Consider the following 20327-nt stretch of genomic DNA (forward strand, 5'->3'; position numbering starts at 1 on the left):
TATTGGATGTAAGAACGCGGAAGTTATAAGTGTATTGGTAGAGTACATTTGAAGCGACGTTACTGGTCACAACCATCCATAAGGGCCCGAATTGAAATCTCTCAACCCGACCCACCCGACGAGGCTACATATACAAGTAAATTTACATTATGGCCGGTTCAAATCCACAGTTACAAGCATTATACAAATATTATCGTACAGTTCAATTCAATTCTATATAAAATATTTACTTGCATCGTTTCTCCACGATAACCGCACCGACTTCTTCATATTCTTTCTTTCCGATCCACATCTAGAACAAACGTAAGCGCGACGTTATAAACATTAGAAAGAAAACTTTCATACCTGGTGGAAGGTTCCCAAACTGGCCAAAATGCTACCTCCTATCCATCCAGCATATTTTCTCTCGGAGGAATTTCCTGGGGCTTGTATTCTAATTTTCATACCTGGGAAAGCTTGATTCAACTCGATATTTGTCCGCTCCGTAAAACCTTGGAGCAAACTAGTACCACCGATCAAGACAATATTGTTGACTAAATTCGCACGCGCATCTACATCACAAGCGTTAACGCTAGCGGTGATAAGTTCTGTAATGCCTTGAGGGCTAGAGTCAACAGGTGAGTCTGGAAGTGGATATGCTTGCGGTTGAAACAATGGCTCAGTGGTGACATATCTATCGGCCCCAAAATTAAGATTGTAGCCGTCTGGAAACTCGAAGGGCCTTGCTGGTCGAATATTGGCAATTACTTCGTTGTAAGGCTGTTCTAACACTCCACTTGTGCTCTCTTTGAACTCGTTAAGAATACGGCCTCGTTGAAATTCAAGGAAGCTGTCAGTTAGACCATCGAAGCTTTTAAGTGTTGCCTGCGGAGGCTGACCAATCTCAACTGGGGTTTTCTTTGCGATCATGAAGTGCGGCGTGAGCGCGATATTCTTCGATTTGAATAAGCCAGCTAAATGTGAGTTAATATAGTCTCCGGCGATGTCACTATGGAACGTGGCTAGAAGTTGCGACAGAGTTAGCTAACATGTTGCTGCATTGTAATGCTCTGTGGACAGACTATACCCTTTTTCAGAACTAAGCCGTCGATGACTGGAGTCACTGAGGCGACAGCACTACCAACATCAACTACCAAAGCCGTTGGCTTGCCGCACGCAAAACTTTGTAAATAATTAGCATATTTTACCAGTCACAGTGAACATTGCACGTACGCCGAGCAAACAGCTTCCTTGGCTAGATAAAATGCTGGGACACCCAATTCTTCAAACGCAACTTCAGCGGCTTTCTCACGATCCTTGGACGGATTCCAAGTCTGCTCGGTGATGAGCAGTGGGTGATCCTTTGCCTCCGTGTACAGTCTCCTAGACAACGCATAATCCCATATCTTCACAGTCATTTCCCAATCATTGACTGCATGAGAATCAGTAATTGTTGCTGCCCAAAAGTCTCTTTGGCGGTGACATACTGCATCCGTCACTCATCGGACTCAGAATCTCCATGCCGGGCCTTGGACTATGTAGATCATTGTCTCCTACGTATATGTTGTCGCTGTCTTTTCCGCAAAATGTAGGAACAACAACCTTTGGAGTATCTTCACCTGCGAATCCGACTCGCGTCCAAGAACTACCTGGATCAATCACTAACGAGGAAATTTCATCTAGACTATTGTAAGAATCTCTTCTTATCATGAGTTTCGCCAGCAAAATACGCAATACCTCCTCCATATACGGCTGGTGGGGGTGCATTCGCCATTCTTTGCTGTGTCCGATGCAGTTGCTCTGCGATGCGATGAGTTCAACGATTGCGTTGGTCATGCTGTTGCCTGCACGCGCCTTTGATTGCTCTGTGCGACTTCCGTCTAGCCAGTATAGCACTAACCGCGCAGTAAATGCTGCGTTTACAATGTTATATGCGCAGTCGCCTGGGAACTGCTTTGCCCACTTACCCGGAGATCACGAAGTCGGAACGCGGAGGTCGAAACTTTAATCAACTTAAAGAAAATTTGTGGGAATTCGACAAGCAGCTCGTATCCAATCATACATAGCACCTAATATCCTTCAGAAAGCGACTTGCAATACACTGGTAACACAATGTCTACCGTAGGTACACATATTTCGAAAGAAAAAGATTTAAATACTCAGATTGAGTCATTTGTCGCGTGAGTTACCGTCAAACCGTAATTTGCTTTCGCAAGTGCTCATTTATGATGCAGGCAAATCAAGCGACGTCAGATCCAGGGATCATATAATGTCGCGCTAGCTACTGCTCAATTGCTGTTGCGAGCCGTGTCAGCGACTAGGTGGACGCATATTGATCAGCTAATTACACAGATCAAGGTACTCGGTAAACGATTACAGAGTGCACAACCAAGAGGTGACCCAGGATTGTACATAAGGGAGCTGAACGGAGCGGGATATACTAACAGCGGCACAGAGCTTGCATGTGGAAATATTATTAGACGAGTCCTTTCCTTAATTCGGGAAGAGTCCGAGGACACAAACGACTCCGAGTCTGGCGACGGTAGTAATATGTCGGTCACAGTTGTCGCTCAGTCTAACTTGTTAAGGCGCCGCAAATTCCCCGTTAATTACGTCTATGTTTAGTCTGCTATCAGCAAACGATGAATACGATTCCACTCGGATGTCTCAAGGTCTCGGTGATGGCACGAGCAGATCAGTTAAGAGGGATTTGAAACCATATATTATTGAGGGTATCCAGGAACTTATCGATGAGTTAAGGAGTATAGACGAAAGCATTGCGGGCATGGGCGTGGAAATGATTCACGAGAAGTATTTGCCATCTCATTTTAACTTCAGATGTTTGATGGCTGATTGCAATACTCAGTGAGACGATCCTTACACCTACTCCAAATTCAAGAACCGTCCTAAAATTTCTACTGCGGGCTGCGCAGAAGCGGAAGTTTACTGTTTTGGTTGTAGAAGTCTTTCCCAATGACGTTGAGAAGACTCATGAGTTCGCGTTGAAGTTGGCTGGTGCCGGAATTGAGACAACCGTCATCACCGATGCCATGGTTTATTCGATTATGGGACGAGTAGGAAAGGTTATACTAGGCACGAATGCGGGTAGGCCAAAATACCGTGGAATGTCGAGGGATAAATTATGCTGATATGGTTAGTGTTGGCAAACGGAGGACTTCTGGCGTCTGCAGGCGCGACCATGATTTGCCAATGCGCGAACGTACACCGAACACCAGTAGTTGTCTGTACTGGGCTATATAAATTGTCGCCTATGTATCCATTCGACATCGAGAGCCTTATTGAAGTTGGAGACACGGGCAAAGTTTTGGAGTTCGAAGATGGTATGAATCAAACTGCTTCCTTGCGTTGCAAACAAGTTTTAAACACACTTAATAGGTAGCCTCGTGGATAAGGTTAATGTTGTCAATCCTCTGTATGATTATGTGCCGCCAGAGTCAGTGGACCTATGCATTACCAACATGTGAGTTTATTCCACCTTATGAGAGCCGCATGGAATTCTAATGATTTGTAGGGGCGGCTATTCCCCGAGCTTTATGTATCGGCTAGTATTAGACCACTATCGCCAGGAAGACGTCACTCTATAATTTATCTGTAACTATAAGTGGTGCATAAACTGAATAGTGTAGAAGTCCCACAATCTAGAACGTAGGTACTAGTCCTGTAATAGTCAAATGTTCAGAGAGCCTTCAAACATCTTAACTGCGAGGAATAAACTTCAAGTCGCGTTCGCGTCTATAGCTACGCGCAATGCAACAAAAAAAAAACACAACACACACACACACACACACGCACACACACGCACAGAGATACATGCGCACAACAGGCGTACGACATTAATCCCTACAGAGCGTGGACGTTAGGACGCCAAATATTCTGAGCGGAACTAAAATTAGTACACAGACTACTAAGTACTTCCTGATACTAAATAAGTCTGCTGCCTAACTTGGCAGCGAACTGGAAGTCGACTAAATATGCGGTTCATAGCAAATATGCAACAGCCGGATACACTACGAGGTGACATCAATAATCTCTCTTTATATAGTTGGACTGTCAGTCGCTTTACTAACTTGGATTATAAGCTGTATTGCATGGCATGTCATTTTTACGGAAGCACTGCTTGCTAAGAGTCACAGATGGAAGATTCACTCTAATATCATTCAAAGAGTCGCTCGGTCAAAGTGCTACTCAGATTTGGGCGTAAGTGCGGTGCAACAAACTCATCTCACACGAAACAAAGTTCTAATACGAATAGACACTTGGAGCTGGCGGATATATTCTCAGAGATACAAATAGGATCATTGGACAACGATCATATAAACATGGAACTGAATCTCGATCACTTCGTCCGTGCGCTAAAATCGTGCAGTAGTAGCAGTGATACCGTCAAAGTAAAACTGGCAAAAAGAGGAAGAATTCCATATTTAGTCGTGGCGGTAGATAGTCCTTCTTACACGTCAATCAAGCAAGAGATCCCAGTTAAAGTAATACGCGAAAATGTGCTCGAAGGAATTGCTGAACCTACAATTCCTAATCCCGACGTTTCACTCGAGTTATATCGGCATGTGCGCAGTGTACTACGAATATGCGAGCGATATCGAAATTTGACGAAGCATATTACAATAGCAGCTAACCGAGCCGGGAACTTAAGAATATCAATACAGAATGACGACGTTACGGTGGACGCGAAGTGGACAAATTTGACACTCATGCTGAATGGAGATTCACCCGAAGACGATGATGAGTTACAAGAAGACGTAGACGACGAGAAATTTTTTAGCATTGTGGTAAATGCAGACGAGCTATTCCATACGCTGAGAATATGTTACGCGTCCAGGCGAATTATATTCTGTAAGTTGAATTGCTCTCGCGTGGGATTTGTACCTGACCCTATACTAACCATTTCTATAGGTATATCAGACCAGTATACGTTGATGCTGCATGTGTTGCTGGCAGGCATGGATGATCATAGTTACGTTTCATATTACATCCCAAGTTCGACTCTATAGCTTGTTAGAACGTGCCGTAGAGTTGCTTTGCGTGCAGGTAATGTGTTAGTATCTTTGTAGGAGTTGGCGTTAGTCGGATAATGACATATTGTACAAATATTACTCATGCTACGTTTATCAAGCTCGTCAAATGTAAAAAAGTCCTCTTTCCCAAACCCTTCAATATATAATGACTGTAAAGACCATCCCAATGTGCCTAAGAGCTGGCTGCGAACGTATTGATCCAGTCAACGAGCAGGTCAATGCTCTTGTCGCTAACAGCGTTGTAGCTTGATATCCGAATTCCGCCAACACTTCTGTGCCCCTGTAGACCGGTCAGACCCCTCTCCTTGGCACCATCCAAGAATGCCTTTTCCTTGCCTTCTCCGGGGACGGTAAAGACAATGTTCATCCTACTGCGGCAAGCATTCTCGACTAGACAGTGGTACACACCCTCAGGCGCCGCGTCTAAAGCATCATACAGCTTTTTAGCCTTGGCGCCACTGACAGCTTCTTGGTGCTTCAATCCACCGTGGTCAATCAGTAGTTGGGTGGTCATGTTGACGATGTGGACGTTGAAAATAGGGAGAGTATTGTAAAGCGAGTTGTTCTTGACGATAGTCGGGAAATCGAGGACAAGAGGCGCCAGGGGGATACCGAGAGTGACAAGATCGCCCTCGGTAGGATGGGTAAGAAGTTCCTTCTTGATGATACAAACAGTAACTCCCGCCATGCCGATATTCTTCTGAGCACCAGCCTACAATGCAATTGTTAGGGGGTCACTTCGCGCGCATGAAAACCATCCAGCACTCACAAAGACCAAACCGAACTTGGTGACGTCGAATTCTCTTGAGAGTATATTTGACGACATATCCGCAACAAGCTCGACGCCTTCCGGAACACTAGGAATATAGGGAAACTCAATACCGTTGACAGTTTCATTGTCGCAATAATAAACGTAGGCGGTATCTTCCGCAGTTCCCAAAGTCCAGGTTGACGGATCTGGGATAGAACCATAGCTCTTACCATCGGCACTCGCTTTCCTCGCATCCACTGCCACGTTGACGTCGACACCAAGCCGAGCTGCTTCCTCGGCGGCCTTCTGGCTCCATGATCCGGTGATCAAGTAGTCGGCCTTGCCCTTCGTCCCGGTTTTGCGAGCAAAGGAGGCTAGAAGGTTGTACACCACAGCGGAAAATTCACCCGTACCGCCGCCTTGCAAGAAAAAGATTTCGTATGTATCTGGAATGGCGAGTAATTGCTTGATATTCGCCTTTGCAGAGTCAACAACCGTGACAGCTAATGCTGAGCGGTGCGAGATCTCTCCTAGACCTAGACCGCTGTCTTTGTAGTTGAGTAAATCGATAGCCGCCTGCTGGAGAACCTCGACCGGAAGGAGAGCTGGACCGGCGCCAAAATAATGTGGCTGCACTCTTGACATTATTGCAGTCGATGTTTAGAAATGTGGTCGAACGACAAGCACGAGAGATTTTTTTCAGAAAAAAAAATGTCCTCGGGGACATTGTGACGTCAGTTCGATGACTCTTTAAAGGTGTTGAGGACCACTTGTATTAGAAGGCACCAGACCCAACGTTTTGACAACGCCGAGATCCGATGCCACTTTGCTTGCCAGTGCCTTGCAATCCGCGGTCCGCTCTCGCTCAATCACCCAGAACAAACATTATACGGTGCCAATTACAGCAGTAGCTAAAAGCGCTGGTACAATAGAGCGCAATGCTTCCATCCATGAGGACCGGAACTATGAATCATACAAGGTACCCAATCCCGGCAGTCGCCGCGGTAGCCAGTTAATTTATGAGGGAGTTTAACTTATTGGTCCATGTAATTGGCCGAACACATTATGATATAACTCAGAGGCTGCAGATGATGCTGCCAATAGATAAGAGAGGTTTTTAAGAAGCGGTTATAAGAACCGGCAACCCAACTAAGCCTTAGCCTTGCTACAGCAACACAGATCACATCGCCAGGCCAAGTCAACACTCGAGCAGAACTACTAATAGGTAGTATTCCATCCGAAGTGCTAACGCTTAAGCTCGGTTTGTGCCCCACGCCAAAATCTTAGTCTTCTGCCTCCGCTAATGCAAAGCTAGCCGCGAGACAGCCAACGTTGAGACAGATCAAAATTCTGCGTGCGGAAGATACGCACGATGTTAATATAAAATAATCGGCCAGAGCAACTTCTGAGATTATACTAGCTGGTATTCTGCTACTTTCAGCACCAGGAAGGCCCCAAATCTAAGAGTTCCCTAGGAAGGCTTTTCGACAGCACTACATTACCCTAGTGCACAACAAGCAATCACACACTGTCCAAAAACATATACTCAACTTCAGCTTTCATTACCTAATCACTTCTCCTGCTCCTTGAGAATAGCACCGGCAGGAGCGGGCATAAGTGCGCCAGGAGAAGGCATGTTCTTGGACTTGAAATCGTCAGCCATCTCGCCCATGGTAACCCACTCCACGCCCTCGTGCGAGTTAATGAAGTCAATAATCCTAAACTTAATTAGAGAATAATCTAGATCAGAATCAGGTAAGCTTATATACCTCTCGTGCATAAGCACTACATGTGGTCGTCCGGAGACGTCAGGATGGATGGTCATAGGAAAGATGAACTCGTCATACTCGCGGTAGAAGTACTCGAAGTGATCCTTCCAGATATCCTCGATATCGCGCGGGTTCACGTACCCGTGAGAGTTGGCGCTAGCCTTGATGAACATCTGACGCAATTGAGTTAGTCATTAGCGCCTAGTGCCATAGTCACACTTACCATAGGAGGCAAGTCGTCGATGTACCAGTTCCCGGGAATCTCAACAAGACCGGTATCTTGTCCATAGATGAGAGGCTTCATCCACTCAGATGCTTTTTTGGAGTAATCGATCTTAGTCCAGCTATCGCCAGTACGCAGCCAGTAAGCCTGGGCGTCGTGGTGGCTGAGAGAGTGGTCGTATTCGATACCGTATTTAAGCAAAAGCTCAGCACCTTCCTTTGAAGTCTCCCACCAAGGGGCGACACTACCTTTCGGTGGCTTGCCGCAAAAATTGGTGAGGAGCTTATACGTGTGGTCGAGGACGTCGGCTTGCTGCTCAATTGTCATGTCTGCTGGATTTTCATGGGAGTAACCGTGGAGACCGCTGTGATGAAGACTTAGCAAGCTTATAAACTGCTGCATTAATAGAGATAACAACTTACATCTCATGACCACCGTCTCGGATCATTGCGCACTCCTCCGGGAAGGTCTCAAGCGAGTGGCCCGGAATGAACCACGTAGCCTTGATGCCGTACTTGTCGAACAACTTCAAAAGACGGCGCACGCCAATGGTACCAGCCCAGAGACCTACTCATCGGTCAGAACATGTCTGAGCCATTGATCCATCGTCATCGCAGGTAGACTAACTACTGACCTCGGGAGATATCGTTGGATGAGTCCTCTCCGCCATAGGATCCAAGCCAACCAGCGACAGCATCGATGTCGACGCCATAGCACACGAGAACGCCTTTAGCCGGTAGCTGTTAGCTGCAATTCTACCAATAAGTCGCATTTCCCGCGGGAAGCTCATTCTAAGCGCCACATATGACGCAATACGAAGAGGCGACCCTGACGAACTTATTCAAACTATGAATCAGGACAAAGTAATAACGCACGTTTCTTTCCCATTGTTGTAAAGTTGAACTAAGCGCAATGAATAAACTTATCGTATTGAGCAGTGGTCGAGCGTGGTGGTTATTTCTACGTCTTTGTGTTTTCCATGTCACCAATAATCTTCGGACATTATGTGTTTAGGGTATGCCGCTTGTATAGTAGTCTCAGCTCGGCCCGATAAGCTGCCGGCTTATCGCGCGGCTACTAATCAAATGAGCGCTGATGCAGTTATGTAACGGCGAGGCGGCATGCTAGGAGATGGTCTACGATTCGAACAGACCAGTCCACGAGCCTGCATGAGTTAAATGGGCTGAATTTGAGATATGTGAAAGTGCAATCGATCTAGATTTTTGTGGTGCGGTTGATAGACGAATTGCGTCAAAATTGAGTAATTACGGCCATGTGCCTATGGTTGCAGCATAGCTAGGATCTTGTGCGAGACAAAGCCATTCTCCAAGTGGAACCAGACTTGATTAATGCTCAGTACGCCGGGCTGCATATATTTCCATACCCTTCCGTAAATTACTTAGCAAATAATCGTCCCAGGGTCGCGTGCACCAACTTGCACTGAGATTGGGTGCTGTTGCCGGCACTGCCTGACCGTTCGAACAATGAGAACAATCAATCAGGCCCGGAAACTTTCCGGGCTCGGTAGCCACACCAAAACCGTTGCCAACTTCATGACCCTTACGCCCGCCTGTCTATTAATTCCGCTCTGGCATATTGTTCCCTGAGACCTTAACTTCTGGTAACCGCGTCAACCACCTCGAGTTGGACCGTTCTCAAGAGGTAATTCGCGCCGTACCCGTCCAAGGTTCTCGGGCCCGTATTTAGGTAATCAGCTAATATGCTACAGACAATCTACTCACATCGTCTACACTCCTTTCACAACCAACCATGGTCACCTGGCAAGAAGTGGTTGCCCAAAAGCGCGCCGACCGAGCAAAGCTCCTTGAACCGTACACACTGCCTGAGTCGGCCCTTCCGCCAAAAGACGAGCTGTACGTGTACGACTTTTTCGACAAAGGAGGCGCGGACGGATTACTTTCTGCGAAGGACAAGGAGATTACGGCAATTGACGATATTGATACACTTGCTGCGAAGATAAGAGAGGGAACGTATTCTGCTACTGAGGTTGTCAGTGCCTACATCAAGCGTGCTACTGTTGCACATCAGTTAGTATGTTCATCTCACTTAGAATGAATGCGAGCACGACTGACGAGACATCTCAAGACAAATGCGTTGTCGGAAGTCGTCTTCGAACAGGCATTAGCACGCGCTAAGGAACTCGACGACTACTACGCCAAGGAAGGCAAGACCGTCGGCAAATACCACGGCGTGCCGCTGACTCTCAAGGACCAATTCAACGTCTACGGCGTCGATACCACACTCGGCTACGTCGGCCGCGCGAACAATCCGGTGACGGACAAGTCAAAGGAGGCAGTTCTCGTCACTATCTTCGAGAAGGAAGGCGCAGTTGTGATTGCGAAGACGAATCTGCCGCAGAGTATTATGTGGTGCGAGTGCGAGAACCCATTGTGGGGATGCACCGTCAACCCGCGTCGTCGCGATTTCACATCAGGCGGATCGACTGGTGGGGAGGGTGCCTTGCTTGCGCTGAAAGCCAGTATCATGGGCTGGGGTACCGATCTCGGTGGTAGCGTCCGTATTCCCCAGGTATTTAACGGTGGATACGGTCTTCGACCCAGCGTGCGTCCCCGTCGTCTACGCCTTGATGAAATAAAGACTAACGTGTGCAGGCATGGCGAATTCCGTACGAAGGCGTGCCCGTCACCATCGATGGCCAGGAGCACGTCCCCAGTGTTATCGGCCCCATGACTCGCAATCTCGACTCGCTGATCTCGATCACAAAAGCTGTCATCGAGAACGAGCCCTGGACGCTCGACCCGAAATGCATTCCCATTCCGTGGCGCCAGGAAATATTCGACAAACATCTGTCCCAAAAGAAATTCATCATCGGCGTCATGAAGGACGACGGCGTGGTCCGGGTGCACCCGCCCATCGAACGCACGCTCCGCGAAGCAGCAGAGAAATTGAAGGCCGCGGGGCATGAGATTGTGGAATGGTCCGCACCCGACTTACACCAGGACCTGGTTCCGATCCTGAACAAGTTCTATATCGCGGACGGTGGCGAGGATGTCAAGAGCGACGTCAACAAGATGGGCGAACCGTTTATGCCGTATGTTGAAGCAATGGTTAACCGCGGTCCCCCTATTTCTATTCCGGAATACTGGCACAATATGGTGCTCAAGCGTGAGCTCCAGAAGAAGTATCTCGACAAATGGAACGCGTCTGGAAAGCTGACCAGCACTGGCGAACCTATTGACTTCATTCTGGCGCCTGGATGCCCGCACACTGCTGTCCCATGCCGTACGACGAAGTATGTTCGACGAATTTGTTATTTCTGTGTGGCAGTTTGCTGACCGAGGCATAGCTGGGTCGGATATACCCGTGTCTGGAACGGATTAGATTACAGCGCGGCCGTGTTCCCGGTGTCCAAAGTCGACAAGGAGATCGATTCCTTGAACGAGGAACAGAAGGCCTATATTCCCCGCAACGATTGGGATAGAACTAATTGGCCGTTGTGTGAGTGACTCATTTGGCGTACGATTCTACATGATGAACTGACCGCGACTACAGATGATCCCGAGACAATGGATGGTTTGCCAGTTAACCTGCAAATTGTTGCCGGCCGCCTGGCCGAGGAGAAGCTATTGGCTGTCGTAAAGCGTGTCGAAGAGGTTTTGAAAGCTTAGTCATGTCAAGAGAGGTATTGATGTAAAATGGTCGAGTCAGCAACATGACCAACAGTGTAATTACTTAATGCACATGATTGACGATCGAAATATCTATACTCATTTAACAATACTGACGGGACTCAATGCTCATCAGCCCGACCAACATAATGCAATGTAAACAAAAAAAAAAAAAGACAAACTCAAACTATATGATTTAAGCAAGTTGACCTAAGCCAACATCAAGTCTGTCTCTGACATGACCTGATGTTGCGCAAACCAGCCAGTCTTGCGCTTAATAAACTTCCACGCCTCGACGCCGCAAATGAAAATGACCATGACGACCGCCAAGAGGGACCATTCCCAGGTTATCGCCTTCATCTTGAAGACATCCGTGTTGAGGGTCGGGATGTGGATGACGAGGAATACTGACAGTGCGCCGATAAGGACGGAGAAGAAGAGGAACTTGTTGCGGTACATGTCCTTGAAGAAGGGAAAAGTAGACTTGTCGTCGGCATTTAAACGGAACATTGACCGGCGGAGACTCTTGAATTCCCAGGCGCTGATCAAGATAAGCCATGTAAGCTGTGCGAACATAGCCGCGCGAGCTCGGAAGACGACGTCGCAGGAGTCATTGTACTCAGTGTTGCAGTTCTCGCCGAGCTCGCCATTGCCATGGCCGTAGACAATGACAGTAAAGCTCATAAGACAGCAGGCACCCTATATGATAGTTAGGTTCTCTGTTATTAATAAATCACAAACATTAGACGAATCGAACTAACCATAATGCAACCGCAGACAAGGGTATCAGCCACAATTTCCCAAGAAAATATACCCTTTTTATTGTCACGAGGAGGTCGTTTCATGATGTCGTTGCTAGCAGGCTCAAGACTGAGGCCAAATGCAGGACCAGGCGAGGTGATCATGTTAATCCACAAGATCTGCAATGGTGCCAACGGAAAGACAGACAATCCGCTATCATCTTTGAACGCAAGACCGACAACTAGTAGAAGAACTTCGGCGACATTGCTCGCAAGCAAGTGCAAGATAAACTTCTGAATGTTTTCGAACATTCGACGGCCCTCTTCGACAGCAGAGACGATGGATGCGAAATTGTCGTCCGTCAACACGAGGTCCGACGCGGATTTGGCAACATCAGAACCACCCATACCCATGGCAATTCCGACGTCGGCCATCTTTAGACTTGGAGAGTCGTTCACGCCGTCACCAGTCATTGCGGCATAGGCAGATCGTCTGTGCAAAGCCTCGATCATGCGGACTTTGGTATTAGGAGCACACCGAGCAATGACTCGAGGAAGTGTTTCAAGCTTGTCAATCTCTTCATCCGTAAGTGCGTCGAATTGGGAAGCAGTCATGACTAACGTGTTGGCAACACGAGGGGGCAGATCGTCTGAATTTCTAGGAATGATGCCGACTTCGCGAGCGATGGTTTGGGCTGTGCCAGGATGATCACCCGTAAGCATGTGGACCTTGATACCAGCGGCAACGCACTGCATGACGGCACCTTTCGTCTCCAATCGTGGAGGATCGTAGATACCGGCGAGCCCGAGAAGCGTGAGCTCCTTCTCGACGAGATCCCGAGTGTAGTCGAGATAAGATGGTTTGGGATTCTGTTCGACACGGCGAGCAATGGCGAGAACACGAAGACCTTGACCCGCAAGGTCCGTAACGACAGACATGATCTCGGCCCTCTTGCCTTCGGACATAACCTCATAATTGGATCCCATGCCAATGCCAGTGCAAAGATCAAGGACACGCTCGACAGCGCCCTTGGTGAAGACAATGACCTCACCACGATTGGCAGACTTCTCGGCCAAAGGTCCCTCGAAGATAACAGACATACGCTTAACGTCAGAGTCAAATGGATACTCAGCCTGCTGGCTCCAGCCCCGTTCAATGAGACTCTTCTTTCCGTACGAGAATCTGTGGGCAAACACCTGTAGGGCAATCTATGTATCAATTAGTATCGAGCAACATGGTGTGAATCGAGTCAATAAAAGCATGCCTCAGTGGGATCGCCGGTAGCAATCCATTGGCTCTTGTCGTTGTCAAAGCGAATAGTAGCAATGTTGCAAAGGGCACAGGCCTCGAGAAAGGCAGCAAGGTCGTTCGTGACTTCAGGGAGACTGGGGTTGACGATCATGCTGTTCGTACCGGCCATTGTTTCATCAAACCCCGACGGCGTAAATTCAGCGGTGCTCGAGACCGCGATTGGTGACATGTCGTCTTCTTTATCGTTCTCTAGATAAGGCGGCGTGTATGGAACCAGCTCGACGTTGCCGGATGTCGGATCGACTGATGAGCGCGATTCCGTGAGAGAGTAGACACCCACGCCTGGAATCCAGGCCTTTCGTGTTAACATTTTGCCTTGGGTAAGAGTACCCGTCTTGTCGGAGCAAATGTTAGTAACACCTCCGAGAGCTTCGAGTGCGTCGAGCTTGCGAACAAGGACACGCCTAGCGACCATACGACGCATGCCGACAGCCATGGTGATAGTCAGAACAGCAATCAAGGACTCGGGAATGATAGCAATACCAAGCGATATAGCGTAGATTGCAACTTCGTGAGAAGCATTGAAGTTGTTGACGGCAAAGACAATGAGCGCTAGCAAGCACGCAAAGCAGAGGAGGAAGTACGCCAATAAAGCAAGCTTACGCTGCAACGGAGTACCAACCGTGAGACCAAGGAAGCTGCCGATTGCGTCCCATAGTCGGAGCGAAAACCCCCTCACCAGTTGAAGAGGACCATACTTGCGCGCGTTCATCGATCGGCCGGACTTCCGTTTCTTGCCGGCGAGCGAGGCCGCGATTCGACCAATCTCGGTAGCCATACCGGTTGCAACCACAACGCCACGAGCACGACCCTTGGTAACAGTCGACGACGAATACGCGAGATTGATGCGGTCACCAACACCAACCTCGTCGGCGAACGCAATCGCATGATCCTTTAGTACCGGAAGCGACTCACCAGTCAGGAGGGCTTCGTCGGTCTCGAAATTCATTGTCTCGATGAGACGAACATCCGCAGGCAAGACATCACCAGTATTGATGACGACAACGTCCCCAGGAACGACGTTAAGTGAGGGGATATGATCGACAACACCATCGCGGACGACGGCGGCGGTAGGCGACAAGAGTGAACGCAGAGAGTCGATAGTCTGCTCGGCGCGGTATTCCTGCACGACGCCGACAACGATGTTGAGGACAATAACTGCGGTGATAACTCCTCCTTCGACGTAGTCGTTGACACCATAGGACAGAGCCATGGCAAGTACCAGAACAAGACCCATGGCGTTGGTGCACTGTCTGGCGATGACTTTCATGAGCGAGACACCGCTCTCACCGTCAAGCTTATTCTGTCCATACTCAGATAGACGTCGTTCTGCTTCAACCACAGTCAAGCCAGTTTCGACATTTGTGTTGAGCTCATCTACAAGACGTCAGTTGGCTACTTGAGGTATCATAAATAAAGTCACGTACCAGCAACTTGAACGAAAGATTGCCTATAAGGTGGCACCGAGTAGTGGGTCTGGGAAGTTTCGTCTTTTTTCTTATTGACCATTGTTTGGACTTGTAGTGAGCCAGATGAAAACGACGAGTGGGAGCCAAGTTGACGACCGCCTTGTAGGCAACAGTGACAGACGACCGACGGGAGGGTGTTGAGACGTAGATGAATTGGAAGCAATTTGATGAATAACACGAGTGGGTAATGTCAATGAACAGACAGAGCACTCGTAAGTTGTCGATGGATGAGTAGAGAGCAGTAGCACACACGAGGACGGAGGCGCCAAATATATAGAGTAGACGTTCGGTTACAGAGGAAGAGGGCCCAAGGCAGGCGAGCCCGGCCAGAAGAAGGCGAAGAGATACAGATATACAGAAAACTCGGCGGGCACCCACAGACTCTCACGGGCGAGAATTTCCGCCAACGCTGGCCATGGGCGCGGATCTGGCCATGCGACGAGCATACGACCTGGTCGACACCCATATCGCGGGGGGGTTCGCGGAGTTGGGAGTGACCGGGCCAGATGTGATCGAGGTTTATCCAGCTCGTGGGACGTTTTTTCGAATGGGTCCCAACAGGCCCTTTGGGAGGGCACATCGCGAGTGAGATCACCGTCGCCCGGCGTTGTGGCCGAAAACGACAGGCATTACAGGAGCTAGTCCTAAAGAGGAAAGACAGCCAGTTGAGAGTTTGTATTCCGCTTCACGTGCCACGCAATTACAGAGCGCCGCGCCCCGAATGACTTTGTTCCAAGACCGGTTTGAGTCGGCCGTCGCCGCTCTGTAAGTGTATGGGCTGGTGTCTGGAGGATTGCGCGGCGCCAACACAGAGTGCGTGATATGGCCACGACGTCATTGATTCCGCACCCGTCCCGTCCGCCATATCACTTTATCGATACTGAGCCGCAGTCATCTCGCACCCCGGATTACCGCCATGTGCCCACGTGACCAACCAGCTGCAGCTGCTGCTGTTGCTTGCGTATTATTTTCTGCTGCAGTAAGCCTATGACAATGGCACTGTTATTGACGTTGACGCGGGCACGCGGCCAAAAGCGACCTGCGCTCGTCTCTCGATCCCTCAACCGGATTGGCGTTTCTCGGCTCCAGGTCAGGTTGACGAACGCCGGTGTCTTGTCCCTCTACCGGAGGAACTCACAAAATCAAAAATAGACTGGGCAGCGTATGCACATGCACGCGTTGGGATCGCCGCAAGCCTGGTGTGGGGTTTATCACGGTGTATCGCCTGCGTGGATGTCTTCCCTCCCATTAATAGGCAACAAGCCAAGAAAAAGCAACATCCGCCCAACGGCAACTCTCCATCCGCCGCAAAATAAAACCATCCCTTGCAAAAATATCTCAACAGGCCAAACTGCGAGCATCTTCGCTGACAGCGTGTTTCTACGGAGCGTCAGAGCAACGGTGTTCTCCGAGAACGGTTCATTCTCATGATCTTGCCAAGCTTCGCCAAGGCCCGCCAAGCAATGGCGGAAGGTCCGGTGGAATTAACGGAACTGCATTTTGACATAGCCCTCGGCTTCATTTCATATTTGATTCCGATTGGTCGACGACTACTTGTCGTGATAACACCAAACCTAGTGGGCTAAGTGGTCATAACCGCATACGCTCCGAACAGCAATCAGTCTTATCGCTGTTATTTTTACTCATAACTATAACTTAGTCAGAACATTAGTTTTTAATCGAGCGAAAACCAAGCTCGTGGTGAACCGAAATGTGAAACTACTGCTCAAAAAAACAAAAAAGCAGATCTCATTCTTTGTTCTGGATACCCTTGCGTCCGACAACTACTGCACTACAAAGCGCCAAATATCTGCCGCTCCAGTGTCTTTGACTCCAAGTGGTTTGTCCATTTGCCATCCGGCGTCGGGCCGTCCTTGAAACCATCCTATTCTCGACCTAGAAGGACGTACAATTCGCTCTGAAGGTCGCGTGCGCTTCGTTTGCGTCCCACACTGGGCAACACCTTTTGATTTTGTACAGAAGCTCAACGATGACGGAAGCAAATTGCGAACTATTCATTTGCCACCTGCCATAATGTAATGGGTACAGCACACTCGCGCATTCAAACTACACATTTTATTGCCTACCAACTAGACCAATTCGCCGCAACCTAATCTGCTACAGCTGCGCCGTTTCGCAGCCAACTTTCCACTCCCGGTCTGGCTCAGCTTATTTACAGACGACTGATATCAAGTCAGTACATCCCCAATTCCCGGTCCAAGCACAGTCCTGAAGCTATGCTCACGGTGCTAACAATCCTAGAACCGGGAAACCTTCGCCAATATATGTAACTTACCCGGACTAATAAAAAAGGAAGCCAATTCAGGCGGTAATTACTCGGCCATGTCCCGGATGTCTTCGGGACATGGTTAGGGTTTAAGCTGCAGGTTTTTGACCAGAGCCGGAGGTTCGATGGGGAGCGAAGTATTATCGACTCTTGATATTTAGACATAGACAACGCCGACGTTGCGACTTACTGTACAATCCATTTCTGTTGTTTCCCCTGCATTAATAGCCCTTGACCAAATCGACTTGAACTGGGATCATTTACAAATCGCAAAAACCCGACGAGACATTATCGCAGCAACATATATAACAGTCATGCGTTCATCAGCATCGCTATTCGCCCGCGTATCCCGTCGGTCAGAGCGGACAACTATCCCCCAACTCAATGTCCTGCCGCCAATCCCGCTCTACCGGCGCCTCCTTCGTGCCCATCGACGACTACCTCTGGAGCACCGTTTCCTCGGCGACCAGTACGTCAAGTCCGAGTTCCGGCAGCACCGCGACGTCGAGAATCCGCTCCATATTATTGGGTTTCTGTCGAGTTGGCAGCAGTACGCAGAGGCTGTCGAGGGGAACAAATGGAAAGACGCAAAGCTAGATGTACAGAAGTTGGAGAAGATGTCCGATCAGCAGATTATTCAGGTATACCGGCAAGTACTGGCTCGCGTGGTTGCGTTGCTAACTGTTGGACTAGTTTTATGAGTTGATGCAAAGCGCGAAGGGGTTTGAATCTGAGTACTCGCCACATTTTACCGATAGTCCCCCGTCCGGGCGCCGGGATCTGCATTCAGACAAGGACGAGAGCAAAGAAAAATAGCGATGTTATACGTATATATGAAGATCTCATTGTATAATAGACTCTACAGTCATCCGGTTTGGTCAGGTTGATTTAAACATTGCCTTACATCTTTGCATGTCATGTATTTCAATTCACAATTACATAGGTTATATAATACATTTGCTGACGCGCAGTAACATAACACCGAAATGATTGCAATATCTAGCTTCTATGGACATTTACCGACGCGATTTGCCCGTCTTCGCCTCTCGCTCGACTATCTCGCCAATGCCACCCATCTCCTCCAACTGATCTTCCTGCGCGCGAACCTCCTCCCATCTCTCCCACCACCGTTCTTCACACAGCTCGAACGCGTCACGTTTAAGTTCCTTGCCACGTTTGCTTCCGTCTTTGTTGCTCGAAATAGCCCATTCCATGAATTCATTAGCCGTTCGACTGTAGAATTTCCGCAACGATTCGAATGGACGAGGATGCGGCAGGTACGGTCGCGGGTCAGGCGCAATATTGAGACTATCAGCCGTTTCAGCGAGCTCATCTGCTTCGTCAGCCTGCATTTCATCTGGCGCTTCTTCTTTGCTTTCTTCCTCCTCCTCGTCCATATCCTCGTCTTCCTCATCTTCCAACTCATCATCCATATCCTCGTCACTTTCTTCGGCTTGCCCAGCCTTTGCAAGGTCTTCTGCAAAGTCCTCCCAAATGACGCGCACGCCATCTAGTTTGCCGAGATCGATGGCGTACATGCTGTCCAACGTAAACTCCCTATCACCGTTTTCCCACACTCCACCGTAGATGTACAGCGAATCCTGCAACACAGCAGTCGCAGCATTAAATCGTGGATGCGGCAACGACAACGTAACCGGATGCTCGACCCTCGTAACAACTTCGTCGTCCGACGCCTCACTCTCTGAGTCGTCATCCAATTTCGCGTCTCTCGTGTCCTCGTTCTCGGACTCTCCAAGAAGGCGCGACAAGTTTTCTTCAAGCTCATTCGTCTTCGTCTGCGCACTAGCTTTCTCCTGGTGCACCGGTCTCTTTCTAGGCGGTCGCAACGTCAATGGGAACCACTTATTTGCCGAAATCTGGTACGCATACACATCGCCATAGAACACCGAATCTAGCGTCTCCTCAGTCTCTTCCGTGTCATACACGCCTCCGTACAAAATCCCACGCCCCTTATGAGACATCATGGAACACCCCACTCGCGGCGACGGAGCCCACCCGCTCTTTCGCCTCCGTTCCCATCTTACCGTTTTCAAGTCCTGGGACAGCTTTAACGTCCACGCGTCACTATGTACCTTGCCCACTATTTTCTTCTGCGACGTCTTCACTTTGGAATATCCGCCCCAAACTACCGCGCCATCTTCTGCCGGCAAGAAACTGTGTCCCGAGCGAGGCTCAGGTTTTATTGCGCTCGTGGCGAACTCGATTTGCTGCCACTTGTAAGTTGTCACGTCGAAAGCCCACAAGTCTCCCAAATAGGTCGTCGATTGGCTCAGATCCCTGAACCCGCCGTGTAACAGTATGTAGTTCTTCCAGTAGGTCATGCGATGCCCTGATCTCGCTGACGGCGCCTTTTTCACATCAAGCTTCGTCCATTCGCGAGTGGCGCCGTCCAGCAGCCACGTATCACCATAATGATAAAACGTGTTTTGCTTGGGAGACGAAAATTCTCCGCCGAAAAGAAGGATCACGCCCGTTGTAAGGTGCAGACACATTGCGTGGCCGCTGCGCGGCAGCGGAGTGTTCGGCGACGTGACCTTCCGCCAGATGTTGGTCTCGACACTGTACACGAACAGATCGTTGTAGAATTCCGCCAAGCCTGTCGCGTTTACGGCTTCGCCGCCAAACAGGAAGAGTTCTTTGCGACCGTGGTGCGCGGGACTGGGAATCAATGTCGCGTTAAGCCGTCTACTCGGGCGCGGTGTTTGCGCGATCTTTACGGCCAGGAAATTCGCTTGCTATTCCGTGTACTTAGCATTACCCCCAGGTCCACAGTCGAGGCTCAAAGAATAAGCAAACTTACTTCACGAGCATACTGCTCCAGAATATCATCGATATTGGCGTCGTCAGCGTCGTCGTCACTGAACTTAGACGACTTCTTCTTGGCCTTGGCCGCGGATTTGGTTTGTGCTTTAAGTGCTTTCTCGGCCTTGAGCGCTTTCTTGGAGACGGAGTCTTTTCCCTTTTTCTTTGCCATTGGTCGCTGCTTATGGCCAGAGGTCGCCACGATTATAACAAATTTTCAGTATCGGCGCGATGAGGTCATCGTGAACATAGATATGCCGGAAGGCTTGCCAT

General features: G+C 49.0%; 9 protein-coding genes across 9 annotated transcripts; 4 read left to right on the forward strand and 5 right to left on the reverse strand.

Annotated features, from left to right (window-relative positions):
* Positions 1–4: 4 nt before the first annotated feature.
* POJ06DRAFT_130739 (actin family) lies at positions 5–1800 on the reverse strand. Its single transcript, XM_056184357.1, has 6 exons — positions 1717–1800; positions 1467–1658; positions 1213–1411; positions 1067–1161; positions 346–1001; positions 5–292 (listed from the first exon to the last, which is right to left on the reverse strand). The coding sequence occupies exons 1-6, from the start codon at positions 1751–1753 to the stop codon at positions 227–229; spliced, it is 1245 nt and encodes a 414-aa protein (XP_056042653.1). The 5' UTR covers positions 1754–1800; the 3' UTR covers positions 5–226.
* Positions 1801–2019: 219 nt separating this feature from the next.
* On the forward strand, positions 2020–3685 carry POJ06DRAFT_276660 (uncharacterized protein). The gene is made up of 8 exons (XM_056189691.1): positions 2020–2159; positions 2214–2374; positions 2435–2521; positions 2568–2790; positions 2846–3084; positions 3138–3320; positions 3376–3460; positions 3512–3685. Exons 1-8 carry the CDS (start codon positions 2092–2094, stop codon positions 3582–3584), a joined length of 1119 nt encoding a protein of 372 aa, XP_056042654.1. The 5' UTR covers positions 2020–2091; the 3' UTR covers positions 3585–3685.
* An 86-nt stretch (positions 3686–3771) lies between these two features.
* POJ06DRAFT_130803 (checkpoint protein Hus1/Mec3) lies at positions 3772–5198 on the forward strand. Its single transcript, XM_056184359.1, has 4 exons — positions 3772–4014; positions 4080–4197; positions 4253–4848; positions 4909–5198. The coding sequence occupies exons 1-4, from the start codon at positions 3972–3974 to the stop codon at positions 5004–5006; spliced, it is 855 nt and encodes a 284-aa protein (XP_056042655.1). The 5' UTR covers positions 3772–3971; the 3' UTR covers positions 5007–5198.
* On the reverse strand, positions 5105–6502 carry POJ06DRAFT_130795 (pyridoxal phosphate-dependent transferase). Its single transcript, XM_056184358.1, has 2 exons — positions 5800–6502; positions 5105–5742 (listed from the first exon to the last, which is right to left on the reverse strand). The coding sequence occupies exons 1-2, from the start codon at positions 6424–6426 to the stop codon at positions 5203–5205; spliced, it is 1167 nt and encodes a 388-aa protein (XP_056042656.1). The 5' UTR covers positions 6427–6502; the 3' UTR covers positions 5105–5202.
* A 580-nt stretch (positions 6503–7082) lies between these two features.
* POJ06DRAFT_130808 (uncharacterized protein) lies at positions 7083–8757 on the reverse strand. The gene is made up of 6 exons (XM_056184360.1): positions 8649–8757; positions 8408–8500; positions 8196–8340; positions 7774–8137; positions 7551–7723; positions 7083–7499 (listed from the first exon to the last, which is right to left on the reverse strand). Exons 1-6 carry the CDS (start codon positions 8659–8661, stop codon positions 7352–7354), a joined length of 936 nt encoding a protein of 311 aa, XP_056042657.1. The 5' UTR covers positions 8662–8757; the 3' UTR covers positions 7083–7351.
* A 543-nt stretch (positions 8758–9300) lies between these two features.
* POJ06DRAFT_256333 (amidase signature domain-containing protein) lies at positions 9301–11491 on the forward strand. The gene is made up of 6 exons (XM_056188006.1): positions 9301–9435; positions 9503–9825; positions 9880–10356; positions 10407–11047; positions 11102–11253; positions 11308–11491. Exons 2-6 carry the CDS (start codon positions 9544–9546, stop codon positions 11421–11423), a joined length of 1668 nt encoding a protein of 555 aa, XP_056042658.1. The 5' UTR covers positions 9301–9435; positions 9503–9543; the 3' UTR covers positions 11424–11491.
* Positions 11492–15453, reverse strand: POJ06DRAFT_256334 (uncharacterized protein). Its single transcript, XM_056188007.1, has 4 exons — positions 14903–15453; positions 13429–14852; positions 12185–13372; positions 11492–12122 (listed from the first exon to the last, which is right to left on the reverse strand). Exons 1-4 carry the CDS (start codon positions 14982–14984, stop codon positions 11634–11636), a joined length of 3183 nt encoding a protein of 1060 aa, XP_056042659.1. The 5' UTR covers positions 14985–15453; the 3' UTR covers positions 11492–11633.
* Positions 15454–17608: 2155 nt separating this feature from the next.
* On the forward strand, positions 17609–17878 carry POJ06DRAFT_184528 (uncharacterized protein; the record flags this gene model as incomplete). The annotated part of the gene is made up of 1 exon (XM_056184765.1): positions 17609–17878. A coding segment is annotated over one exon (270 nt), but the record flags the coding sequence as incomplete, so codon positions are not given.
* Positions 17879–18089: 211 nt separating this feature from the next.
* POJ06DRAFT_130919 (uncharacterized protein) lies at positions 18090–20326 on the reverse strand. Its single transcript, XM_056184361.1, has 2 exons — positions 20053–20326; positions 18090–19987 (listed from the first exon to the last, which is right to left on the reverse strand). The coding sequence occupies exons 1-2, from the start codon at positions 20224–20226 to the stop codon at positions 18248–18250; spliced, it is 1914 nt and encodes a 637-aa protein (XP_056042661.1). The 5' UTR covers positions 20227–20326; the 3' UTR covers positions 18090–18247.
* Between the last annotated feature and the right edge of the window lies 1 nt (position 20327).

Source organism: Lipomyces tetrasporus (genome assembly GCF_029532465.1).
Source record: "Lipomyces tetrasporus strain NRRL Y-64009 chromosome Unknown POJ06scaffold_7, whole genome shotgun sequence".
In the NCBI taxonomy this organism is placed as follows: domain Eukaryota; kingdom Fungi; phylum Ascomycota; class Lipomycetes; order Lipomycetales; family Lipomycetaceae; genus Lipomyces; species Lipomyces tetrasporus.